Raw genomic sequence first — 23,316 nt, 5'->3', positions numbered from 1 at the left:
AAAGCAAATTGCTGGCACTGTCACCTCTCTTTAAGATGGTCTCTGTGGGCATACCTGGAGACATATTGAAAGAAGAGGGAATTGCTGCCCTCCCACCCCTCTCCAGATCCATAGCGTACACACTCAGTGCTGGCAGATGTCTCTTGGATGTCAAGCTGTAGAGGGATTTCCACATGCTAACTTACAGCAAATAATTCTTCAGTTGTGTAGGTACACACAAGGGCACCCTGATCATTACATATGCCTCTTGCCTATGAGGCATAAGAAACAATCTGATGTAAGTCACTAAAAAAATGTGAAGATGGTGACCATCTTATGTTACATCTTTTCCTGCTCTATAAAATCTCGTACCACTATTCATTAACCCTCTAATGAGTAGAAAAATAACTGCAAGTGTCAAATTCTACCTTCAGACATCAGCAAAGGGCAAGTTATGAAAAGTGTCTGCATCTTAGTCTCAAATTTACTACATGTCTATTTAGAATAAACACTTCTATGCTACTACCCTGTAGAGAGCATCACAAACAAACAAAGTTCAGTCCAAAGATCCATAGTATCAGGCAGTATTCATTTTATCATTTTTAAAAAATGAAAGAAAATCAAAACAGAATATAAACCATTTATTTTTTAACTAATTTCCTATACAGTTGTGTGTTGATAGCCATTTAACTGACAGCAAAATAACAGCAAAAAATCTGATAAAATATACTCATGACAGTCTTTCAAATCCTGCATTATATTTGGTTTCAAATACAGAAAAACATCCAAACCTCACCTGTATTTAGCTTATTTGGTTTGCATCTTGTACAGCTTTTACAGTTTATAACTGGATAAGTGTTGATGCATAAAGATGTAATTCACCAGTGTTGATCGTAATTTATATTAAAATAAATAAGCAAATATACTGAGATGATACAAACTGAGCAAACAGAATTCATCCTAATTATGCATGATCTGAGGGATTCAAGGAAGCAAAGTTAAGGTATGAAATTTCTAGATGAAAAGCAATCTAGAAGCAATGTTCTCACCACCTTCTCTGATCAGTTTTATCCCGGTATTAACATTACTCTGATAATGTAACAAAATAAGATGCTTAAATGTAACTGATAAAAATAGTAGGTTAAAAAAAAATAGTTCTTGATCTAAAATGTAGTAAGATGGATTTTCCGCTTTCAGATGTATCACCAAAGCAGGGATTCTTCATGCTTAACATTAATCTTCAAAAAGTTAAGCACTAGGTTAGCTGTCTGCTCCCTGCCTGTTCAACAGAGATTCAGCTTATGCAAGATACTGACTTTAAAAGAATCCATCCATAATAAACTTTTTTTTTTTTTTTTTTTTTTTTTTCAGAATATAAAGACAAATGTCTATTTTCCCCCTTCAACAGGAGGGAAAGAGTAGAGATGGACATCTTAAAGCGGCCAATGAATGTTTATATAGCTGAGATGTGTGATGAACTGAGTCAGGTCAGTGAAGATTTCTAGGGGTCCATATCCCGTAACAAGGGAACTTAAGGACCTATCTGTGCTTGTCATTTTGTCCCATTAGGGTACAATTTAGTGCCCCACAGACCAACAGAACTGCTTTCTGTGTCTGATCAGCACAAAAATTAACCTCTCATACCAGACACCTGCATCCAGCAGTTGTGTTGTCCAACTTTGCAAGTGGGTTCAGTTGAGTTCCCTTTCGTTACTTTTATGGTGGTGCGGATACAGCCCTCACAGATGGCAGCACTAAGTCTGCTTGCTGAGAAAGTGCAGCTATCCTTAAACATACACAAAGTGCTGCTCATGCCGCGCTGGAATATGTGCTTTCTTTGTAAGTTTTTTGTCAGCCATGAGCCCTCTGAAACTGCTGGGATTCAGAGAATCAAGAGGTCTGTCTCAAAAGGTGGTGCTCATTTCCCGCCCTTTCTAGGAGGCTCCTGAGACACATTTCTATGCTGTACAGTACGGCCATGCAGAATAGCTCCTTTTCAAGTCACTGTTTGACTGGGGGTGATGTTGAGGACTCAGCATGTTGGTTATTCCCATGCTTCTCAGACCCAGGGCTTCACCAGGGACCAGTAGCTATCACAAATTAACACTACAGGTGTTGGCAATGCTACTGGTGAGAAATTTTTCTTCAACAAACCTTGCTGTGCTATTAAGGCACCATTTTGTACTTGAAAGGCTTAAACATGGAGAAGAAAATGTTTCAGCTCTTCAGGGAGGAGAAGGCCAGTTATTTTCTGATGCTGCTTGTGTCCAAAGCACCTCCTGATGCACAAGCGACAGAGCTGCATCAAGGACAGCGGCCCTGGAGGGAGACAGGAGATATGTTATGCATATGGCTTTATCTCCCCAAGGCCCATCACGGATGTGCAGCCCCCAGCACACTTAGTAGTGGAAAGCCAGGCCTACATCCACCAAAGGATGTCAGCCCACCATTCGGTTCAAGCCTCATCACTCTCTGGCCTTACACACCCATAATAAGTATTAACAATCATTCATTCCCCTTTAACTTGCACAAGTGTTAAACAGCTTGTGTTGTTTGTAAAGAGATGATTGATGCTTCCTTCAAAGTCTTTCCCCCACAGACACTGAGATCCAGGATTGCAGCCCACTGCTTGAAAGTTATTTCATAACAGTGACAAACATATAGCAAAAGAAATGCTACATAATCCTTTATTTAAGCCTTCCTGATTAACCAATCCCATGCTGGTAAATACAAGCCATGCTGAAGAATCTAGTGCTATTTTCAACCCCTTTATTTAAGTATAATGACATTAAGGGCTTATGTGGGAGGCTTATCCTTTTCATGAAAGGGTAGATGCTGTGCAGTGCTTTTGATGGCAGTGCCTGTCACTGTTCAGACCCCAACCATCAACTTGCACAGCCCTGTGCTGCATATGGGGTTGACCAGCACTGAGAGCAGTGAGGGTCTTCCAGGGGAAAGGGAGAGGAGAAGGGCAGATCATAGAATCATAGAATGGCTTTGGTTGGAAGGAACCTTAAAGAGCATTGAGCTTCAATCCCCCTGCCGTGGGCAGCCTTGCAAATGCAAGCAAGCAGTGAGCACAAATGAAGGGTTGGATGTCATGCATGTGGTGGAGATGATAAGAAGAAAGTGTAGAAAGCAAGAGGGAGATGGGAGGGGACAGTGTCGGTACCAGCAGCCATGAGTGAGCGGATAAGATATAAGATAGCGGTGAGCAGAGAAGCTAAGGTGGAGAAATGAAGTGTGGTGAGGAGAGAATGCAGACTGCAGCGCAAAAAGCAGATGCAAGCAAGCTCTTCAAAACCATTAAGAAACTATATTTGGGTTGTTAGCTAGCCCTTTGCTGCACGTGTTGGACCCTGTTGCAATGCCAGCACGGCATGTGGCAGTGTGCACAGGGAGAAGGGTACAAGTTTTGTGTGCTGGACCTATGAGGCCCATAAGGAACTATGAGGCCTGTGAGGAGCTATGGAGTACATGAGGAGCTATGGGGCCCATTAGGAGATTCTGATCCCTGTGAAACCAGAGGATGCAATGTGCACACCCCTCTCCTGGGTCACAACAATTCAGCAGCCACAGGAGTCAGACATCAGCTGCCCATCAGGAAAAGGCATGTTGGAGAACATCAGAAAAACACCAGTCAGCTGCAAAATACCCTTCAGGCATTCATCATTTCTAACTTCAATTGTTAAATTTTGCTTAGAAAAGATCGTTTTTTTTTTTTGCCCAAGCCCTTAGTTCAGCCATGGCAGTTTTCATGACAGCTCCACAGGGTGTGCCTGGGATGATTTTTATCTCAAATAAACAGGACACGTGGTGCCTCAGGAGTCATGAGGCTCATTCAGCAGGGATTTGAGTTTGAAAAGATCACCACTCTGTGCACCGTAGATTAGGCTGGGAAACCAAATGTCTGCTGCACATACATAATACGCACAGCACAGTTGTTTTCATGTTATTATTTTCATATTACAATTCCACAAAGGGCCTGATTCATCTCTTTATTACTCCACCTTTACCTTGGTGTAAATCTGTTTATGACAATAACCATAGCTACAGTTAGTAGAATTGTAGGTCAGTAATTTGTTTAAAATAATGAAAACCCAGATTATTTATTATTTTGTGTAGTTCACTGACTAAATGAGAGCACATAAAGAACAGAAGAATTCCAACGTTAAAGAATTTATTCTAATTTCCCTCAAGACTAGTAAGTAAAATACATCTCCCTCATTCATTACAGTATTTGTAAGCAATCAAACAACAGAGACCTGGAATAATTTCATTTACATGTTCTAAATAGGCACTTCCTAAGGGTTAACCTTATGGCTTGATACTTTTGGATTATACAGTATATAACATTGGCCTTCAAAGAAAATCTAGTGTATATACATATGTATTCATTATATCATTCCAATGTAGTTTTCCTTAATTCCCACAAAACAATGAATATGGTCTCATTTTAAAGATACTTTTGCACCTACACAAGGTTTTGTCCCCGGAAGAAAAGTAAATACCAATCAACTAGAAGATCAGTGTTGTAATTTTTAACATATGCAGTATTTGGCATGTTTCTAAAAGTTGGCACCCTGTAAAAATTGAGGATCCTAGTCCTAGTGTCCACCAGATAAACACAGCTCTCATCAGAGGTGATTTTCTGTTCACATTTGTTGGCATGTTCCAGACAACATTTCTGGCTTTATTCCCATCCCAGACTCAAGGGAATTTTTTTACCCTAAGTTCTGCGTTGCATCACACTGAAAGCTCTATACAGTTTCTCCCTGATGCAATGTTCACTGAACCGCAGGTCAAAAGATGGGTAGTCATCACTTTTAAAACCACTATACTCTGACACAGAAGGAGACAGTGTCCAAATATCAGCAAATTGAGGTAGCCTTAGTTATTCTCTGTTTTGTAAAACTAAGAGTACAGAATCCTACAGCCTTGTGCAGCACTTTGAATGATTTTTCCCTATAGTGTCCCAAGTGAAGGAAAAAAACAAGTGCTAAGAGACACCTTCTTTCTGCAGGAACAGTCGACCCAAAGGGCTGCCAGGTGGAACCAGCTCCATTGGCCGTTTGCTTTCAGCATTCTTTGCCCAAATGTCTGCTCCAAAGTCAATCAGCAGCATCACCAGCTCTACACTGCAACTCCTGGCTGCTGCATGCAGTGGGGACTCCAGGCCCTTGCCGCTGTTCACGTTTGCACCTGAACATGAAGAGATGACAAGGAATAATGACTACACCAGAGCTTATTTTCACTTCCTGCACTAGCTGCAATTTCTCTGAAAAATCCATAAACACATCAGAATTCACCTAGAGGTGGATTCCTGTCCTTTAGGTCTTGGTCCCACAGTTTGCATATGGACTACTTGTACTGGCTGTGAAGCAGTGGAGTTGTGAAAATGATCCCAAAGGAACAGTGCACAAGGAAGTCTTTCACCCACAGCCCAGCCCACAGACTTCTTGAAGCCTGACAAAAGAGTAGTTCCACCTATGGATCGCATTTGCTCCCTATCCTAACTCACCATTCCTTTAAAATGCATGCAAGGTTTTGACCTGCTCCATAACAGAGGCTTAAGCTGATTTCCAGGTGCTGAGTTACCAAGTCTGCTCAGGAAAAAAGTGTGAGGATGGAAAAGTTTTGAGGCCCTTAATAGTGGAGAATGTAAGCACTCTCTGATCCCCAAGCGCTCCACAGCCTGTTATCCCAAGTTAATGTCTCACAAAACTTGTGAACTGCAGAACCAATTCAAAACTACTCATAACATTTTTAAAGCAGATATTCCTATACACAGAAGGCAGCAGAGACAAAAGGCAAAAGCCGGAAACGAATAGGCAAAAGTGAATTCTTAATCTGCATTTGATTTTTTTAGAAAAGATCGCTGTGCTAAATCATGCACAATGTCACCTAAATGTGTCTTTTTTTCAAAGGAGTTCGGTTGGTCCACCATTTTTGTATGAGCTATATGGCTACGTGGCTATGTGGCAGCCCCTTTTGTTAGAAGAGATGCACTGCCACAGGTAAGAAATGGCCTTGTGTGCTTATCCAAGCGGTTAGATTTGTAGTTGGGTTTATCTGAGGAAAAGCATACAGTGCTGAATGTTTTTACTCCATGTTGGAAATGGTTCAGACATTTTATGAACTTTGTAAGAATTAAAACATTTGCAGAAGTATGTAAAAATTGTTTAGTCATTTCTTTTGAGTACAGAGGGTGGAAGAAAAAAAGGAAGTTTCTTGCTACTCTCTTCAAATAGCTACAGCAGCACAAATACATAGGCACTGGAGAAGATGGCGTTGTTCTAGGCAGCACTGGCAGCACGAAATCCAGGATGACCCATCTCTTTGCTGCGAGTTGTAAAGCTCATCTCCTGGTCAAGAAAGCCCTGTTTACCCAGCTCCCCTCTTTAACACAGGACTGCCATTGAGAAAAAAACTTCTCCAGGTCCCAGAGAAGGAATTCCTCTTTGCTGCGAAGAGAATTCAAAGACAGACATTACAGGGAAGGAAAACACACCATCCTTTATTTTTCCTTTTACCTGACTCAAGGAGCTTCCTGGCACAGTCCACTTGCTGGTTCTCACAAGCTACATAAAGTGGAGTACCCAGATGCTTGACGTTGTGATCTATATTCACCCCATGGGATGTGAGGAGCTCAACACATTCTACATGACCTTAAAAGGGATAAACGCAGAGTCAACTCGCAGAGATCAGGCATTCTGCAACAGTCCAAATTCTCTGATGCAGAAGTGTAATTTGGCAAAGATTCGTTATTTTGCCAAGAGCTGGTAGTGTAATACTTTGATCCACTCTCCTTACTCCAGTGTTTTCAATCAGAAAAACAGGAACTGCAAATCCAGTTTGAAAATATGCTAAAGCCCTCGCATTATATCTGACTGACTACAGATATCTATTGAAGATGAGATGAATCATGCTGAATTTCTCTTCTGCTTTTGAAGATGGCCAGACAACTCTCTTGGATCTCTACGTAACAGGCAGCTGATTTGGACAATACATCCCCTTCCAGGTGTCACCACATGAACCCGGAGGCCCTGACAGCAGCAATAAGTGGCCCCTGGTGAGCACCAGGGCTGGGAGCAACTGCAACACTTGTGATGAGAGTAAATAGGAAGGAACAATTCCTGGCCTAAATCAGGAAGATCTTCTTTACCTCTCTTTTTCACTTCCCCAAACTTCTAGCAAGATATAAAACAGTGCTGACACCCATGAGGTTACCTCTCTTAGCAGCTTCATGGATGGGGGATGCCAAGTCACAGGGCGGGTGCAGGTTGGCCCCATGTTGCAGCAGTAAATTCAAACAAGCCACACTGCCACTGACACAAGCACTGAACAAAGGAGTGTGCCAGTCAACAGTAACCCCATTCACCTGGGGGAAGAATAAAAACAACACTGGAACAGGTTGCCCAGAGAAGTTGTGGATGTCCCATCACTGGAGGTGTTCAAGGCCAGGTTGGATGAGACTTTTGGCAACTTGGTCTGATGGGAAGCGTCCCAGTCCACAGCAGGGGGGTTGGAGCTAAATGATCTTTAAGGTCCCTTCCAACCCAAATCATTCTGTGATTCTATGATCTAGCATTAAATTGTCATAATAAAACATGTTAACACTAGAGACAATGACATGTCCATGATGCACTTACCTTAGCACCATGCTTTAATAGGAAACTGGCACAAGCAGCATGACCACCTAGGCAGGCTTCGTGGAGAGGAGACACATGGTCTGCAGTAACAAGATTAACATCACTCCCCTGATGAAAGAAAATACCATTACAGCCAACTACAAAACAAACAAACAACAATAGCAACAACCCACCAGTCTTCCATAACGATTCTTAAAAGATTTGTTTAATCACAATTTTCTCAACTGCTTGGAGTTACTAGGTGAGCACTGTAAGAGGCTGTGGTGCTTCAGCTGGAACAGATACTAGCACATCGTACCAGAGGTCAAGCCTTCTACACATCACTAATCAATACAGAAAGCTGTGGTCAGCAAACTGCCTAATGGAACAATGCAGACATCCTTCTAGGCACTTTGCTTTATTTTACAGCTACTACATCACAGCTAACAAACTCCAAAATAAAAAAGATAAAAAAATGTTTTTAGAGCTCTCGACAGGGTCGTGCCTCCTCTTGTTTACATGTCTGCTCACGTCTTTTGACCTCCAGTCTGTGACTGTTTGAATGGAACAAACTCAGAAGTACTTTTGATACATACATCTGATATATTTTCTTTGGATTATGGCACTGTTTGAAGAAAAACTGTCTCCTTAGTTAGAAACCATTGGATTGATTCTACCACAGGATCTTTCCTTTCTATCAGTCTTCATGATCCAGAAGTTTAAGTTGGAAGAGTTTCCAACAACTATTCCCTTTCCTCCACTGGCTAAAACCAATAATTTTGAGAGAATGGAGCAGTGAGTTTCAGAAATTTCTTCTCTCCAGCTGTGTGGGCGGAGCAGGGCCTTCAAGCACTTCAGAGAGAACCAGAAACAGATGTTTGGGTGCCTGAATTGAAGCCTCAACTGGAGTCTTGTCTCTGTCTGGAGCTGCCCCCACCAAAGGCACCAAGTGCTGGTCATGGGCACAGGAACTGCAGAAAGAGCCCTACAGCTGCCCACAGGGGTAGCAGCTGGGGTCTTGTTACCTGCAACCCAAGCTGCAGGTCTTCAGCCTAGTGTGCAGAGTTTGTGTGAGGCAAAGAAGTGTAGAAAAAAATATGTTACACATAGACTTCACTGCATTTTCGTCAACGTGATCTCCTCACCCTGAATGTTTCACAGTAAAGCACAGACTACATTCAGCAACTGAACAAACCCGGTAGAGATCATATTGACTGGTACCTGGTTGATGAGCTTCTTCAGAGCAAGCAGACGCCCGTGGATAGATGCATCGTGTAAAGGAGACCAGTCTGAAACGAAGTCTGTATATGAAAGAAAGACAGGAAAATGTCTAACAATTCCGTGGACTGTTTCATCAGTGTACTTTACTTCAACTGTGTGACCCAGTAATCCTCTCCTCTAATTTATTACTTGAACCACCAAGCTTTTCTTGGAGAGGCCACAGGGAGGGAGTGAAAAAACAGGATGGGTTCACTCTGGGTGTGTTTTTAATTTATCCCATGTTAGTGCTGAGCAGCTGTGTTCCCATTCAGAGGACAAGAGAATTATTTACAGAACACCACCTTGTTCTGACTGAGCTTGTCTCTTGGTTTGAATCATTTCTAGTGCCTTTGTTTTCACAAGCTCATTACGCTTTAACAATTAGCTCAAAAGGAGCATGCTTTGGAAAGGTTACAGCTGCTCAGTCATTCACCCCTGCTCAGAGATGGGCTCGATTCAACACTGTGTAACTAGAGACAGTACCAAAGTACAGGGAGACAAATTGTGTTACCTGTTGATTTTGTGTCTCAGTTTTCAGTCTAGCGTCAGCCTCTGCAGTGGTGCATTTTAAATAATAGCTGTATTCTTGGCACTGTGGAAGCCATAAAAAGCAAATATAGATGGAAGCTCAAGGAAAGGGTCTGCCTTAGATTTTAGTTTTCATGCTTGAACATTTAGCGGAGGAAAGAAAGTGCTCAGCTTTAGGTGAAGCAGATTTGGTGAAAAACATTGTATTTCCAGAAAGGTTTTTTTTTTTTTTCTTTTTTCTTTTTTTTTTTAAGAAAGAGACATGATTTCACCCTAAGGACATGCAGACTGCGTGATCTCTTGCTGCTTCACCTCACTGGGCCAAGGCAAAAGAACAAGAGGACTTGCAAATGACCTGCTCTCTGATGCTGAAGTAAATGACACTCCTTAGCAGTATGGGAACACCTACCACAACCCTGAGATCTGCTTGTGTCTCAGGACGTGATCCCTCAAGTTCTCCAAGGGACAGCGCAGGGGGTGGGATACCCACTGAATAGTAGTAAGGACACAAGACCAGGTCATGAAGGGAGTAATTTTACTTAGGTATGCCATAAGGAAAGTATTCCTACAACTATGTTAAAAGCACTAATATTCTAAGTGCCTGTATTAAACAAAAAAAAATCATATTTTCTCTCATTAGGTCTTAATGCAAAGGACTGACATAAGGGCACTTTGGCAGATGGTTTAGGAAGCAAAAAAAAACCAAACGTTAGCATCAGAAACAGAATTCTAACTCCTACTTTGAGGTAATCTTGATATTTCAAAACTGATGTTCAGAAAAATACCCCATGCCAAAAATAATTTCTGGAAATGAGTCAGCACAGTTCTGGTTGAATGAAGGATGTATGGGAGGGAACCTTTATGATTAAATTTGGTAACAAACCTGTTAAGTCATGTAGAGTGCTTTTCTGAAAGATTTATTTGACAGGTAAAAACATCATGTGATGAATTTTACAGGACATACCTTTCCTCAATTTGCAGTTTAATATAAAGGTCTGAGGAAATACTTTACACTTCATTTCCATAGCTGCTATATCTGTTCTTTGTTTTAACACTGCGAAATAAACTAATGCAGTTCTGATGGCCATCCAAATATTAACAGAGGGGTCCTTCAGGATTACAAGTTTATGGCTCAGGGCCACCAGAGACCATTAATCCCTCTGGGAGAGACTTACCTCCTTTGATATTCATTGCCTCAAAACTCAATGTCTGGTCTATATTAATAGCCCAGATACTCCTGGGAAGGAAAATAAGCATTTCCAGAGGGCATTTCACCTACCTTCTGCCTGCCTCCTCCTGAGTTCCATTGGCTGTGTACCACAACATGTACTTGCAGTAAGTTCCTAACCATTCTTTGGCCTTAGCAAGAGGATAGCAATTTCCAGAAGCTATGGTTCTAGTCTCATAAGGATATGTCATCTGATAACGACAGCAAAACCATGGTACAGTTATTAAAGCACAGTGTTATTAATTGACTAAAATAGCTGTGCTTTAAAAGTGATGTGTATTAAATGGTGCTTGTTAAATTGCCTTCACCTGTGTAAAGTTAAATATCTCATTTTCTAAGGTGCGAAGCTGCAGAACATCTCTGCTTGTTTGCATTAAACACTTCAGGAACATCAGGTGCAGTGCAGTGTGCATACTGAGGTTACTGTCTTACATTTACCTTTGCTTTTTCAGTGACCCTCATCGTGCTGTTTTGAATAGTCCTGTGAGAAGGCCCAAATCAGCAGTGATAAGAACAAGGGAAAGCCAAACCCCACAGACATCACTAAGAAAAGGCCCCTGATTTTGTGAAGCTTTTCATAATGCAGATGGTAGTATACTGAGAGACAAAACTTTATTTCTCTCCTCGTACCTTGAACTAAGCTCACCTCTACCAGGCATGCTCTCCAGTGGCTACAACATGCTCCACCATGCTGTCTTTCTCACCCATCCTGCCAGTGTTAACTCTGGTTGTGTATCCAGTGCCATGGTGTTACCAATGCTCTTGCCAGATGTTAATGAGTCGCAAGGAAACGTTTACAAGAGTTCTAAAGATCTAGACTGAAGAACAAGTTTTCTGAGCAGTGCTTGATCTCTTTTTGGTCAAATACAGGTAGAATTCTGTATGAACTACTATGACGTTATATCATCATGTCATCATTTTGGTGACAAAAAAGGAAGTGCATGGTCTGCTCTATCCACATGCAGCCCTTATCCATCCAATTCAACGTTTTCTTGAGGAAAAAACAAGTTTCCATTAAGACTCCAAACCAGATCACAGTCGTCTGTGGAATGACCATTAACTTCTAATTTCATAAATTCTTAACAGTGAACTAGAAGACTGAGCAGCAAAAAAATGTCAAAGATAAGTGTCAGAGGAAAATAAAAGGGGTATATGCAAGGATGTCCTAACCATGTTGGGCATCCTGTACTAGGCAGGACTGGGTCCTTTATCCTAAATAAAAGTGGAGGCCTAAGATAGTTTTAAGATCATCTTGGGTACATTGTGAATAGAGGGTGAAAGGTCCTGTTGACTGCATGGCACAGTAGATACAATATCAGTAATATAAATTATCACTATTACTACCATATACAGACATCAGATCAAAGCCTAAATAAGTGCCAATGCTAACTACCCCTAGGCTTCTTAAATTCTCAAATAGTGACATTTGAGAAAGTTCTTAAAATACTTTGCCATAAGAGCAGGCCACGGAGGAGAAAGACCAGTGTACGCAGTTGGCACAGTTGCATTCACTGCACGTACCACCACAGCAGCACAGATTTCTGCTTCCCAAAAATATGTACAATTTCTCTCTCATGAAGAAATGAGCCTGTTAATCCATATTTGAAATTTGCCTGCACCTTGATTCACAAGCAACCTCTGTCTGGCCTCATGGCTTTCAGCATCCAAACCCACTTGGTTTTCTGTGGCATGGGGCCATCCAGCTCCCCTTTCACTGCTGAAAACTGCAGCCAACCCAGAGGTTACATGAAACCTCTGGTCCTACTTGACTGCACTGCATCCACCTGGGCCCTTGAATGCTGGCAGGGCAGGTATAGAGGGAGCCTTATACCAGTAACTGCACAAACAACCAAGCTTTGACTGCTGTCCGTGGATGTGCTTGCAGCACGTTTCTAGAAGAGCATTCATTCAGTGGTGGAGGCTGAAAGCATATTTTTCCAGTCTCTGATCGTGAGGAGGGTGTCACACTCTCAGTGGCTCCCTAGGCTGCTTTCCTTTCATGGTAACCTCACACAGTGCAGCTCACAAGGGGCTCTGAAATCCTTTCAGCTGAGACATGCTCTTGCATACACATTTACATATACATAAGCCTACGGCATTATATTTAACAATACTATGAATGGTATTTTTCATATTTAAAGGCTTTCACCTAGCACACGTAATATATGTAGCCAAATACATTCCTGTTGCAAGCCACCAGCAGAGCTTATTGACTCTGCTAGGAGCCAGGCAGGCGCAAGAGGAACATGCTGAGCTCCAGCACCCAACAGACCAAGCCACCCATGCTGCCTGTAGGCTCCCTCCCTCCCAGACTCCGTTTTAGCAGAGCTCATCTCCCATGTGAACTGGGTTTGGTTCACACTGTGTAATGACATTGCCGTCCCTTCCCTCTCACCCTAGCCTCAGTGCATGCATACACACGCACACACACAAGGAGCAGCAGGCAACACAGCCAACATGCTGATCATCTTTATGCTGTAGTTTGCCTCTGTTTATTTTTCAGTGTCTTATTTTTCTACATGGTAAGAATAGAGTAGCCCTGGAAAAGAGGAAGGACACCGTGAAGTCATATTATCTTAATTTCCCTGCATAATCCCACTTCACTGACCATGAACTGAAGGAATGGTGTCTCAGAAAATGGAGGTGAAGGGAACATCACTAGATAAGCTGCTGTGTGAAGATAAATTTGTTGTCCTTAGCCAGTCACCATGTCATATTTTCAGTGGCTCTGGGCCAGCCAACAGAGCAACAGTCAGAGTGAGGCCATTTATTTGCATAACTTCACCACTGACCACAACAGCGTTGGTCACAGCTGATCATAGTACCGTAGCCATTGTGGAAGAACCTGCATGGGCAAGTGGCTGGGCCTGGGCAAGGGCAGTTGGGCCTGCTGAGTGGAAAGAATAAGAAAGTTAGAAAGAAAGAAAGTTAGAAAGAAAGTTAGAAAGAAAGTTAGAAAGAAAGTTAGAAAGAAAGTTAGAAAGAAAGTTAGAAAGTAGAAAGAAAGAAAGAAAGAAAGAGAGAAAGAGAGAAAGAGAGAAAGAAAGAGAGAAAGAGAGAAAGAGAGAAAGAGAGAAAGAGAGAAAGAAAGAAAGAAAGAAAGAAAGAAAGAAAGAAAGAAAGAAAGAAAGAAAGAAAGAAAGAAAGAAAGAAAGAAAGAAAGAAAGAAAGAAAGAAAGAAAGAAAGAAAGAAAGAAAGAAAGAAAGAAAAGGAAAAATAGAGAAAAAAAAACAAAGTAAAAGCAGGTAAAAGAAAAAAAAGAGAGAAATAAAAAGCAGATAAAAACAGAGGAGGTAAAGGAGGGCAGGAAGGAGGAAGGAAAGGGAAAAAAAAAAAAAAAAAAAAAAAGGAAGGAAAGAAAAAGAAAAGAGGAACTGAGCCAGCGCCGAGCTGGCATCAGTCGAAGTTTAACATGCCACATTACAATCTCTTGTTCGGTTTGCTGTAGTTCAATTACTGCATTTGTTTCTGCTTGCATGAACTGCACTACAGAATCTGACACCTTTTCTGTGATGCAGAAAAAAAATAAAAATTAAAAAAAACGGAAAAAAAAAACCCACAAGAGAAATCAGTCTCGGGTATGGGTAGCTTATTAAAATCCCTTCTGGAGTGCAACAGCGCGGGAATGAGGCTGCGGATCTACACTGAAGTGTAACTTCGATAGAAGCGTGCCTTTGCAGCCTGACCCTGCCCGCTCCTGCTGCCGGCTGACGAGAGGGCAGAGGCAGGAGCTTTACTCACCCCTCATCAGCACCTCTGCTGGAGTCGTTGCAGGCACCTGGCCTCCTGCTCCTTGCGACTTGCTGCCGTTTTGATTCATTCCCTCCTCATCCATCTCAACCCCGTCTGTCTGTCCAGTGTCTGTTTTCTTACTTCACGGTCACTCTAAGGAGTTCAAATTCCATCGTTCACGGCGAGCCCCAGCGTGCAGGAGCGATCTGCCCAGCAGATGAGCGCAACAGAACCGGCCGCAGGCTGGGACTCGGTGCTGCACCGCTTTGTGCAGAAACTTAAGTACCTGGGCTGGGAGTTGGGGAAACACCTCCCTGGCCGTGCTGGTAAGCAGCCAGTGATCAGGCAGACCACACTGCACGAAGCGAGAGATGTGCCTGATGTCATATCCTCCCCAACCCCGCGCCCAATCGGGGAGCCGGCCGGCTGTTTTTATCAGGAAGGAAATTCTCGGTTTGCCAAAAAAAAAAAAAAAGAGAGAGAGAGAGAAAGAGAGAGAGAGAAAGAGCCAGTTCAACTAGTTGAGCAAACTCTGCCTGCGGGGGATTTGCAAAGAAAACCAAGGGAGATACCGGTGCGACCGCACCACTCCCAGGCGAGCGGTCTGCATCCACCGCGCTGCGCCTTCCTCTCCCCCAGCACTGCCCCGTGCGATCCCACCGCCCCATCCCAGCAGCCGGGACCCCGGCAAGGAGTGAGCGCCGAATTCCTGCCGCGCGGCGGTGGTCACCGCGTGCCGTGCGGATATTGGAACCACATGTTGTTCACCGAGCCGCGCTCTCCGCTGGAAGCTCCTTATTGTCTCCGTGGTGTGGAAAGAGCGGTGCTGAGCGGGCTGATTTCTTTCTCCCCGCTTCAGACGGCATCCCTGGCGCAGTCACACAGAGGGCTTCATATCCGACCGCTGTCCTTTTATTTTAAATCAATTTCTTGGTCTAAAACAAGAATCACAAAGCTACCCATCAACAAACGGCGACTGATTTACCAGAGGACCTCCATTTTATTTCTCTGGGTCTGCGTGCATAAATCCTGATCTAATGGATCATCTCTGCTGGCACAGTTTTCTTGTCCAAATGAGTACAATTTATGAGTGCAAATTCCTTTTGCCGCCCCTGAGTATATGTGCATTTGTGTGCAGGTGAAAGTAGGCAGAACTTGCACGTGAAAATCTCACTCGTGATGATAAAATTTGTCTAGGAGAGCAGAGGTTGCATGCGTGTATCTGAAGATTCAAATTATCTGGGATAGGAGAAGGGGGAATAGCCTTAAATTAAAAGAGGGGAGATTTAGGTTGGATGTTAGGAGGAAATTCTTTACCCAGAGAGTGGTGAGGCACTGGCACAGCTGCCCAGGGAAGCTGCGGTGCCCCATCCCTGAGGCGCTCAAGACAGCACCAAAGAGGCAGAGGCCTGGGCAAAGCCATGCTGCAGGATCCAGATACAATGCCCATTCCTCAGAAATGGGGCTCCCTTCTGGGCTACAGGACTATACTCTGAAATGTCACGTTAGGGGCAAGATTTCTCCTTTGGATCACAGTATTTCTCCTTTGGATCACCACTCCTGTTCCCTGGGCTGTCCCGAAGCCTTTGCGTAGACAGAGCATCTTAAGTCCCTGTGATGAATCTCCCTGTCTTTGTTCCAGCCTGGAAATATCTTACATTACAAAGCACTGCTTGCTACAGAGTTTGATGTCCCCTGAGCCCTGCCTGTCCCCTCCACAGTTACTGTCTTGTGCAGCAGTCTTAGTGGGTTTAGTGCAAGGAGAGTCCAGCAGAAGTCCAGAAGTCCAGAGTCCAGAAATCCATTCTTTTTATTCATGAAAATGCAGATTCCTGACCCTTGCCTCCTTGTCCTGTGTGGTGTCTCACCACAGGCTCTCTCCAGCGCGTACACATCTCAAATAATTTGTGTGTGGCCAAATCTCACCTGCAGAAATTTTCTGTGTCACCTACATTAACAAGTTTGGTACTTTTTACAGTTAGGAAGAGTCCAGCTTTAAATTCTGCCACTTGAGTTTGTAGTAGAGGCAGGATGGCTAAAAGGCTGAATTAGCAATATAGAGAACAGTGAAAGACAAAGAATCTCTGCTTCTCTTCACAATTGCAAAACTGCATTCTTTTCTCTTTGTTGCAGTGTTTCGCCCTACTGTTTGGCCAGCCAGGAAACCAGCATGTGAGGTCTATGGAAATAAATAGGAGGCATTATTTTTGGAGCAAGCTATCCCCAAATTAGAGGGTTTCCCTAGGGTCTACAGAGCCTTCCTGGGTACCAAGACTATGAAAGAAAGCTTTGACTCGTTTAACTACCTCAGTTTCAAATCTTTTTTAGATGTAAGCATAAAATTCTCCAACAACAAAGAAACATGTTTTAACGTCATCCTGAATCTCAAGATAAAGAGCACACAACTTCAAATACAGACCTGAAACAGCTTACACAACGCAGAGCTTTTAGTCATTACAATGCTATTTTCCGTTTAAACAGCTCTACAGCTCCAAGTTCTACATAAAAAGCTAGCTACAGAAATCACTGCATCAAAATTCAAATGCAACATTCCTGCATGGATAAAAGCACACTGCGAAGCTGAGCATATGACACTCAGTATTACTTTTTATCTTTACAGAGTATCCTGTAAACTGAATCTTTATTTTTTTCTCCTTCATAGATGCAAGTTGCTGATAGCAAGTCATTCAAGTGTTCTACTATCCTTATTTCTTCTCCCACTTGCTAATCAGTTTTTATATTTTCCACATTAATCATCACAGGAAAGAGTTTATTATTGTTTACTCTCCTGGGCATGTGCAATTAGTTTTTTGTATCATTAAAGCTAATATTTGCTACATCAGTGAAAATGCACTGCTGGTAGGTCTGTCTTGGCGTGCAAATTCAGCATTGGTTTCTGAAGATACAAACCATAGAAATACAGAAAATATTTGGAAAATTGGGCACAAAGCAAGGTATTTGTTTGGTTTAGATTCAGAGTCCAAGTCAGACATCCTAGCTTTGCTTTGAAGATAAATATGCATTTTACGATCATGATTCATCTGACCTATTTTAGATCTCTGCTTTGAAGGGACATGAACTGAGTCTTGAGGATCAGCCTTCACTGATTCTGAACAAGAAGCTGATGTGTGTACATGTGATTAGCCAAAACCCACCTCAGGAGCATGGTTGAATTCATAGCCAGTGACAGCCTCCTGTTGTGAAGTGCCTAAGCCACCAAACCTTGCCTTTGGGGTACCTACGCTTCAGAGGGGAGGGTTCTGATCCTTCCCTGGCAGATATAGCTGCAAAGACCCAATCTGTTCCTGCCTGCCTCATTCCCCACTTTCAGCGTAGGTTACCCACACCCTTAGAAGGGTTGGAAGCCCTGGCCACAAACTGAGGCCTCAGTTGTTTTGTATATGGTCGACTATATTAGCTCAAAACCCAATAAAAGTAGTTTTCTACTCCAGCCTGTAAACTCCAGCACAGAGACAGTAGCATATGTTGCATTCTGCTGCCTCTCCTTCAAGGCATTAATTTCCAGCCAGTGAGCAAGGCAAACATCTGAGACAGTCATGTTTGAAATCACAGTAGTTAAATTTGTCCTCAGGGGTACTAAATCACCAGTGCCATTTCCAGCGGCACCTGAGTTTTCCTTGCAGAGCTGCCATGAAATCTCTAAGTGGGGACAGGGTGAAGAGGTCCTCCCCTGATGAAATTCATAACGTCACCCAGTTCTTGTATGCCTTCTTTTCTTTCCTCTTGCAGGAGCTGTCCTTTTTTCACATTTGTTTTGAGTGTGTCAAGTTTTCATGTTTCCTTCCTCACACCCTCACAGAAACTTCCCTTGGCAAGCATCCCATCAGCCGGATTGGGGACCACACTGACTTCTGCAAGCAGTTTTTATATTATGCAAGCTGGTAGTTTTACTTAACAAGAAAGTCTCACAAATCACCATCTAAATCAAAGCCAACTAACCCTGAAAGAAGCAGCAAATATGTCTTGGTATCAAGAGCACCTGGATTTGTGTTTTAATTCATCGCAGATGTTCAGAAGCACCACAATATCCCAGAGGGCAGGACAAACTTAGCATGAGTTTGTTGTATCTTCTTTGTGGCAAGGAGGGGATTAGAGCATCTTCCCCACAGAGAGACAAGCAGTAACACTCAATTTTTCACCATCTGGTGCCAAACATCTCTCAGTGAACACCTACGTAAGTTTTTGTGTGCTGCATAATAAATCTTGGCACTGCTTTCTGAATGAGCGCGCTACAGACCACGCAAAAAGAACCCAAACCCTGAAAGCATTTTTCCCCCCTCCAAATCATAGTGATTCCAAGCCATTCCAAGACAGGATTTTGTTTTGCTTGTCTTGTGGGTTATAACTATAGATTATCAATCATACCAGGTTATTAACGTGATGAAATGTTCTCATGTGACAAGTACACACCAGTAAGCAGACAGTAGGTGTAATTACAGCAAAAACCTCAACCTAGTGCTTGAGAGCTGTGCTGGTGTTTTTAACATAGTCTACTAAAATTTTACCAACTGCAAGGTGGTCTTGTCCAATACTAAATCTAAGTGAAATCCAAATTCAAGCATAAAGCAGATTTCAGTTTCTTTCTCCCCCTCTTTTCTAGCTTCTCATAATTAATTTTGAAAACCAATAGCCGTCCTGTTGCTTGCCATCAAACCTTTTAGGTTCACAAACTTTCTAGTGAAAAATAACCATTCCTGAAGAAAACAAAATAATTCCCAAATAGATTCATTTTCTGAGAACAACATTTTCCATTTTAAAAATAATAATGATGGCACAACAGTTTTCCACCACTTCCACGATAAGATTAACAGATGATCATGCTGGAGAAAACCCAAGTATAATAAAAGCAAGTTTAGTGCCACAGAAGCCAGCTGAGTTGGTTCTATTAAGCAGTGCTCATGGCGTCAGGTCCCATTCAGATCCACCCAGGAATATTTCCCAATACAAAGACTGCCAACCAATATCTCATCTTTCCAAGCCCAGAGGCCCACAGTGGGTCTTATCAAGCCAAGCCAATTTCTATGCCTCCCTACAGTTTCTCTCTCTTCCCACTATCTATGAAGTACCAGGACACAATAGCAGTAAAAGCTGAGGAGTGTCAGCAAGGCAGATGGGAAGGCAACAAGAGCTCATGGGTTGGAGTATCTAATCCAGATGCTCCTCTGCTCTATTGCTTCTCCTCTCCAGCCTTATTGGGGTTAGATGGTCATTGCTCATTAACACATTACATTGCAATAAGCTCTTCCACACACAGTCACAGAAAGGCTGCTTTCCAGGCCTTGTTGGAGGTTACCTCTAGAAATTTTACTAATGTGACAGATCTACCCACATTTCTGCCTCTAATGGGAATGGCCAGCACTCTCCAGCTATTCTCACACAGCCTCCCAGGGCTTTTCAATGGTGCCCCAAAGTTACAGCACCTTGTCACTACTGAAAAATGCAATTAATGGACTTTCACAATAAAGCAGACTGTGATTTTTTAATTCTTGTCTTGAACTGAGCCTTCTGTGGGCTTCCAAATATGTCCTGTGGAAATCTACATTACCAACTCAACTGCTTGGACAATAAAGTCAAAGAGGGAAAATGTCCATGGACCAATCATGTTCCTTTCAGCCTATCACTATCATAGCAGGTCATGACATCTTCTTCTGGAATAGGTTATTGACGAATGCTGATTCACAAAGCTGATTTTGTAGAAATAAGAGTATCCCTTCCAAAGGACTATGAACTGAGTACAGTGACGAATGTACAAGCTTCTCCTAGTCATAACCTATCCAATGTGGCCACTTAATATCTGATGTTGTGGCAGAAGGGAAACCACCTCTGGAGACTGATGTACAGGGTGCAAAGCTTACGAAAGCTGAAGTTCAAAGACCAAGGTGTGTGGTAGGACCAGCTGGCCCTCCCTTTCCCCTATCTTCCATGTACAGCAAGCCCTAACTGACCTCTCCCAGAGCTGAACCTGGCACTCCAGAACAGGTCTTGGAGTTGTCCCCTTTATCCCACATCAGGACTGGTGGTACTTCCCTAGGACCCTGGCTGCCCTTGGCTGGTTTCAGGGTGGGAAACGTTTGTACCCAGCTGCCACCTTGACAGTGATGCATACCCATGTGCTCCTGTATTTCCTCACACCACTCATGTGAACCAGATGTCCATGCCACCTGCCTCTTCAGTGCAGACCTGGAAATTATCTTCTTCAGCAGATGACAAAATGAGAGTTGTCTGAATCCTTTCCCATTTTGAAATGGTGAGAACACTGCACCCAGATTGTATTTTCTCATCCCCTCTCCATTGGGGCAAACATCTGAAAATCTGGAGTAACCTTCTCATTACCTACTTACTCACTTTACTGTTTCTTGCAATGCTGAGGGTTGCTAGAGATTTCCACTAGCAAAAGAGTTTTATCTGTTAAAATATCTCAAGGTTAGCATAAGCCTTTTTAGCTGTTATACTGGAGCCACATCCAAAAACAATAATAATTATAATCCTTAATGAGATTTCATGAGCAGTGGTAAAAACATATTTGTTCCCAAGCTGCTACAAGCATGAAAAGCCTACGTACTTATCTTCCATGAACAATGACTGAGGAGCAGACAGGGAAATTTTCTGCAGAGAATGAGTCACATCAGCTCAAAGGCTTTAATAAATGTCAGACAAGCTGTTGTCTGTGGACCCTCGATAGAGCAGCTGTTTGCCTTGCTACCAAGCCTGCCCATAGTGGGTGGATGGGAAGTGCTTCAGGGGCAGAACTGGAAAGCTTGAACTCCTAGCCAAAATAAACAACACCGAGTTCATAATGGAATTTCTTCTATCTAAACCAACAGCCTATGAGAAACTGCTTTTGGAAACAAACTGGTGTTACTTGGCATTGTTTCTGTGGAAACTTTTCACTGAAGCCTTTGCTAACTTTGACCCAAAAATCTGTTCCTTAGTAACTGTAGTTATTCAGGACCCTGTTCCACAGATATGTGCCTTGATGTAGATCTGTAATAACACTGAAAGCACTAGTAGCAAATTCAAATTATCTTACTCATTAATTTTAGCTTGCTTGGATATTTGGAGTTGACTGGTCCTTGACAGGGAATCAATGACAAAGCTCCTGGGACAAAGCCAGAGTCTTTACACGCATCTCAAACTTATAATCATTAATAAGCATTTGTTCGTTCTTACTGGAGTAAAGCATCAGTTGTAAGCAAAGTGTAAAAAGCAAATATTTTTAGCATCTTAGCTCTCAAATAGCTTTCTCTGGGACTTAGGAAGTTCATACATTATCCCTTTTCAAATACAAAGTATAATGCAAGTTCCTCACCACCCTAGGAATAAGAGGAGTTGGAATTAACGTTAGTGAAGTTGGTAAAGAATGGTGTGGGCATCATAAAATTAGTAAGTCATAAGGCCTGTGGAGCCTTAAATTCTTCCTAAGAGAAAAAAAAAAAACCAACACAACGCATTTTACTCACAGAGACTTCTAGACCAGACAGCAGAAGTTATAACAAGTTTTCTCTGGAATTCTCTAAGTTTCCCTCCCTTCCCGTCCTGTCTAATTTCTATGTTGTTACAGCACGTTAACCTCTATAGCTGAGAGGTAGACCTGGCAGAAGAATGAATCATCTACCACAACAGAATCTGTAGAATGCGGCAAAATTCATCTCCTACATGCCAAAAGAACAGAACTTGGGATAGAAACTTTTGTCGTTACTTATCTAATGTATCCTCTTATTTTTTAGAAGTTTGGATTACCACTATCTGAGAGATGAACACCGCTAGCCTTGGCCATGCAGCACCTCCAGCACCGCCTCAGACAGTCACACTGGCAGCTCCAGGCTCTGGACAAGAATGAATGCATGTAAAGGAGAAGGTAGCCTCCTATCCTCATGCTCTCCTGGCCTGGGGTGGCAGCAGCAATGAAGGGGTGAGGTGGGAAGCTCTCTGTGCCTCCAGGCTTTGTAAAGTGCACCATAGCCCAGGGCACAGTCTGGGTTAGCACAATTGCTGGGTGAGGTTCTGCGGCTTGCGTTATGGAGGCGTTCAGATGAAATAGTCATGGCCTCCAGGCCTGAAAAGATATTAAAGGATAGAACACTTCTTATTCTCTGTCTTCAGATCTTTTCCACTAAACCTCTACATGTGAGAGAAAGGATGAAACTGTAGAACCGTGTATATTAGTCCATTGGATTGTTTCAGTAAAATATGGGTTTAAAACCAGTCCAAACCCTGCCTTGCCCTCAAGGACTGGCTAGGGAGTCTCATTTTTATCCTATTCCTTGTCACCTCAGAGTCTGGTACATCTTACAGTTAAAAGTATTAAATCTCTTGTTACTGTAAATACCAAATTCATTTTAATTGTTTTCTTTGTTTTTACATGGATGGAACTTAATTTTATTTCTCAGACCTTGATTTTGTGCTTGAATGAGACTGAGCCAAGTTAGTGCTTCTGATTCTGGGAAGCCATATTTGCGGAATATCATAGACAAGACATGTAATCACAGAAATTGCTAGACTGTGTGCTGAGGTTTGGCATTTACGATACTTTTGCTCAAATTGCCATGAATAAAAGCTCTTCATGCATAAGTCTAATTGCTTAAAAGTAAGATGAAAAGGGAATCCCCTGCACATGTGAGACTTTATCCATTGCTGGTAAGTGTGCAACTATTAGTTGCAATGGTCTGCTGATGTGTAATGTGTTACTTGTTAAAGTTTTAGAATGACATGCTCTGCCAATTCATCTCTCTCCCACCTCTCAGATGTTATTCTCAGCTGAATATGTAAATTATGTTTTCTTCCACAGCTCCTGATACCTTTTATTGAACATTTTTCAATTCCAAAACTGATACACTTTTCCCTTCATTTGCAATGTGCATCAAGAGTTTCTGCACATGTTATGAAATCTACGGCTATAGGAATTTTCAAGAAATAGAAATCAAATTGGGCAGAAG

General features: G+C 42.5%; 1 protein-coding gene across 7 annotated transcripts; it reads right to left on the bottom strand.

The window, feature by feature from the left end:
- Positions 1 to 605: 605 nt before the first annotated feature.
- Positions 606 to 14,713, bottom strand: ASB9 (ankyrin repeat and SOCS box containing 9). 7 transcript variants are annotated; one of them, NM_001006262.2, is made up of 8 exons: positions 14,646 to 14,713; positions 14,369 to 14,512; positions 8,832 to 8,911; positions 7,632 to 7,739; positions 7,210 to 7,360; positions 6,513 to 6,647; positions 4,990 to 5,181; positions 606 to 2,298 (listed from the first exon to the last, which is right to left on the bottom strand). In NM_001006262.2, the coding sequence occupies exons 2-8, from the start codon at positions 14,460 to 14,462 to the stop codon at positions 2,174 to 2,176; spliced, it is 885 nt and encodes a 294-aa protein (NP_001006262.2). In that variant the 5' UTR covers positions 14,463 to 14,512; positions 14,646 to 14,713; the 3' UTR covers positions 606 to 2,173. The 7 variants fall into 7 exon arrangements, with proteins under 7 accessions (NP_001006262.2, XP_046796660.1, NP_001384096.1 ...); XM_046940704.1 differs by lacking the exon at positions 6,513 to 6,647 and having other exon boundaries at positions 14,369 to 14,713; NM_001397167.1 differs by lacking the exon at positions 606 to 2,298 and having other exon boundaries at positions 4,143 to 5,181; positions 14,369 to 14,713.
- Positions 14,714 to 23,316: the final 8,603 nt, after the last annotated feature.

The sequence above is a fragment of the Gallus gallus genome, chromosome 1, assembly GCF_016699485.2.
Source record: "Gallus gallus isolate bGalGal1 chromosome 1, bGalGal1.mat.broiler.GRCg7b, whole genome shotgun sequence".
NCBI lineage: Eukaryota > Metazoa > Chordata > Aves > Galliformes > Phasianidae > Gallus > Gallus gallus.
Note: the sequence above shows the minus strand (reverse complement) of the source record. Positions and strands in the feature narration are given on the sequence as shown.

What these genes read in the sequence shown, in the direction of transcription:
- ASB9 (NM_001006262.2), bottom strand. Translation starts at nt 14,462, where the DNA reads ATGGATGAGGAGGGAATGAATCAAAACGGCAGCAAGTCGCAAGGAGCA. An exon ending in TATTAAAGCATGGTGCTAAG is followed by an intron (nt 7,361 to 7,631) that starts GTAAGTGCATCA and finishes TTCTTCCCCCAG; the next exon opens with GTGAATGGGGTTACTGTTGA. An exon ending in ACTGTTCCTGCAGAAAGAAG is followed by an intron (nt 2,299 to 4,989) that starts GTGTCTCTTAGC and finishes GTCTCCCTCCAG; the next exon opens with GGCCGCTGTCCTTGATGCAG.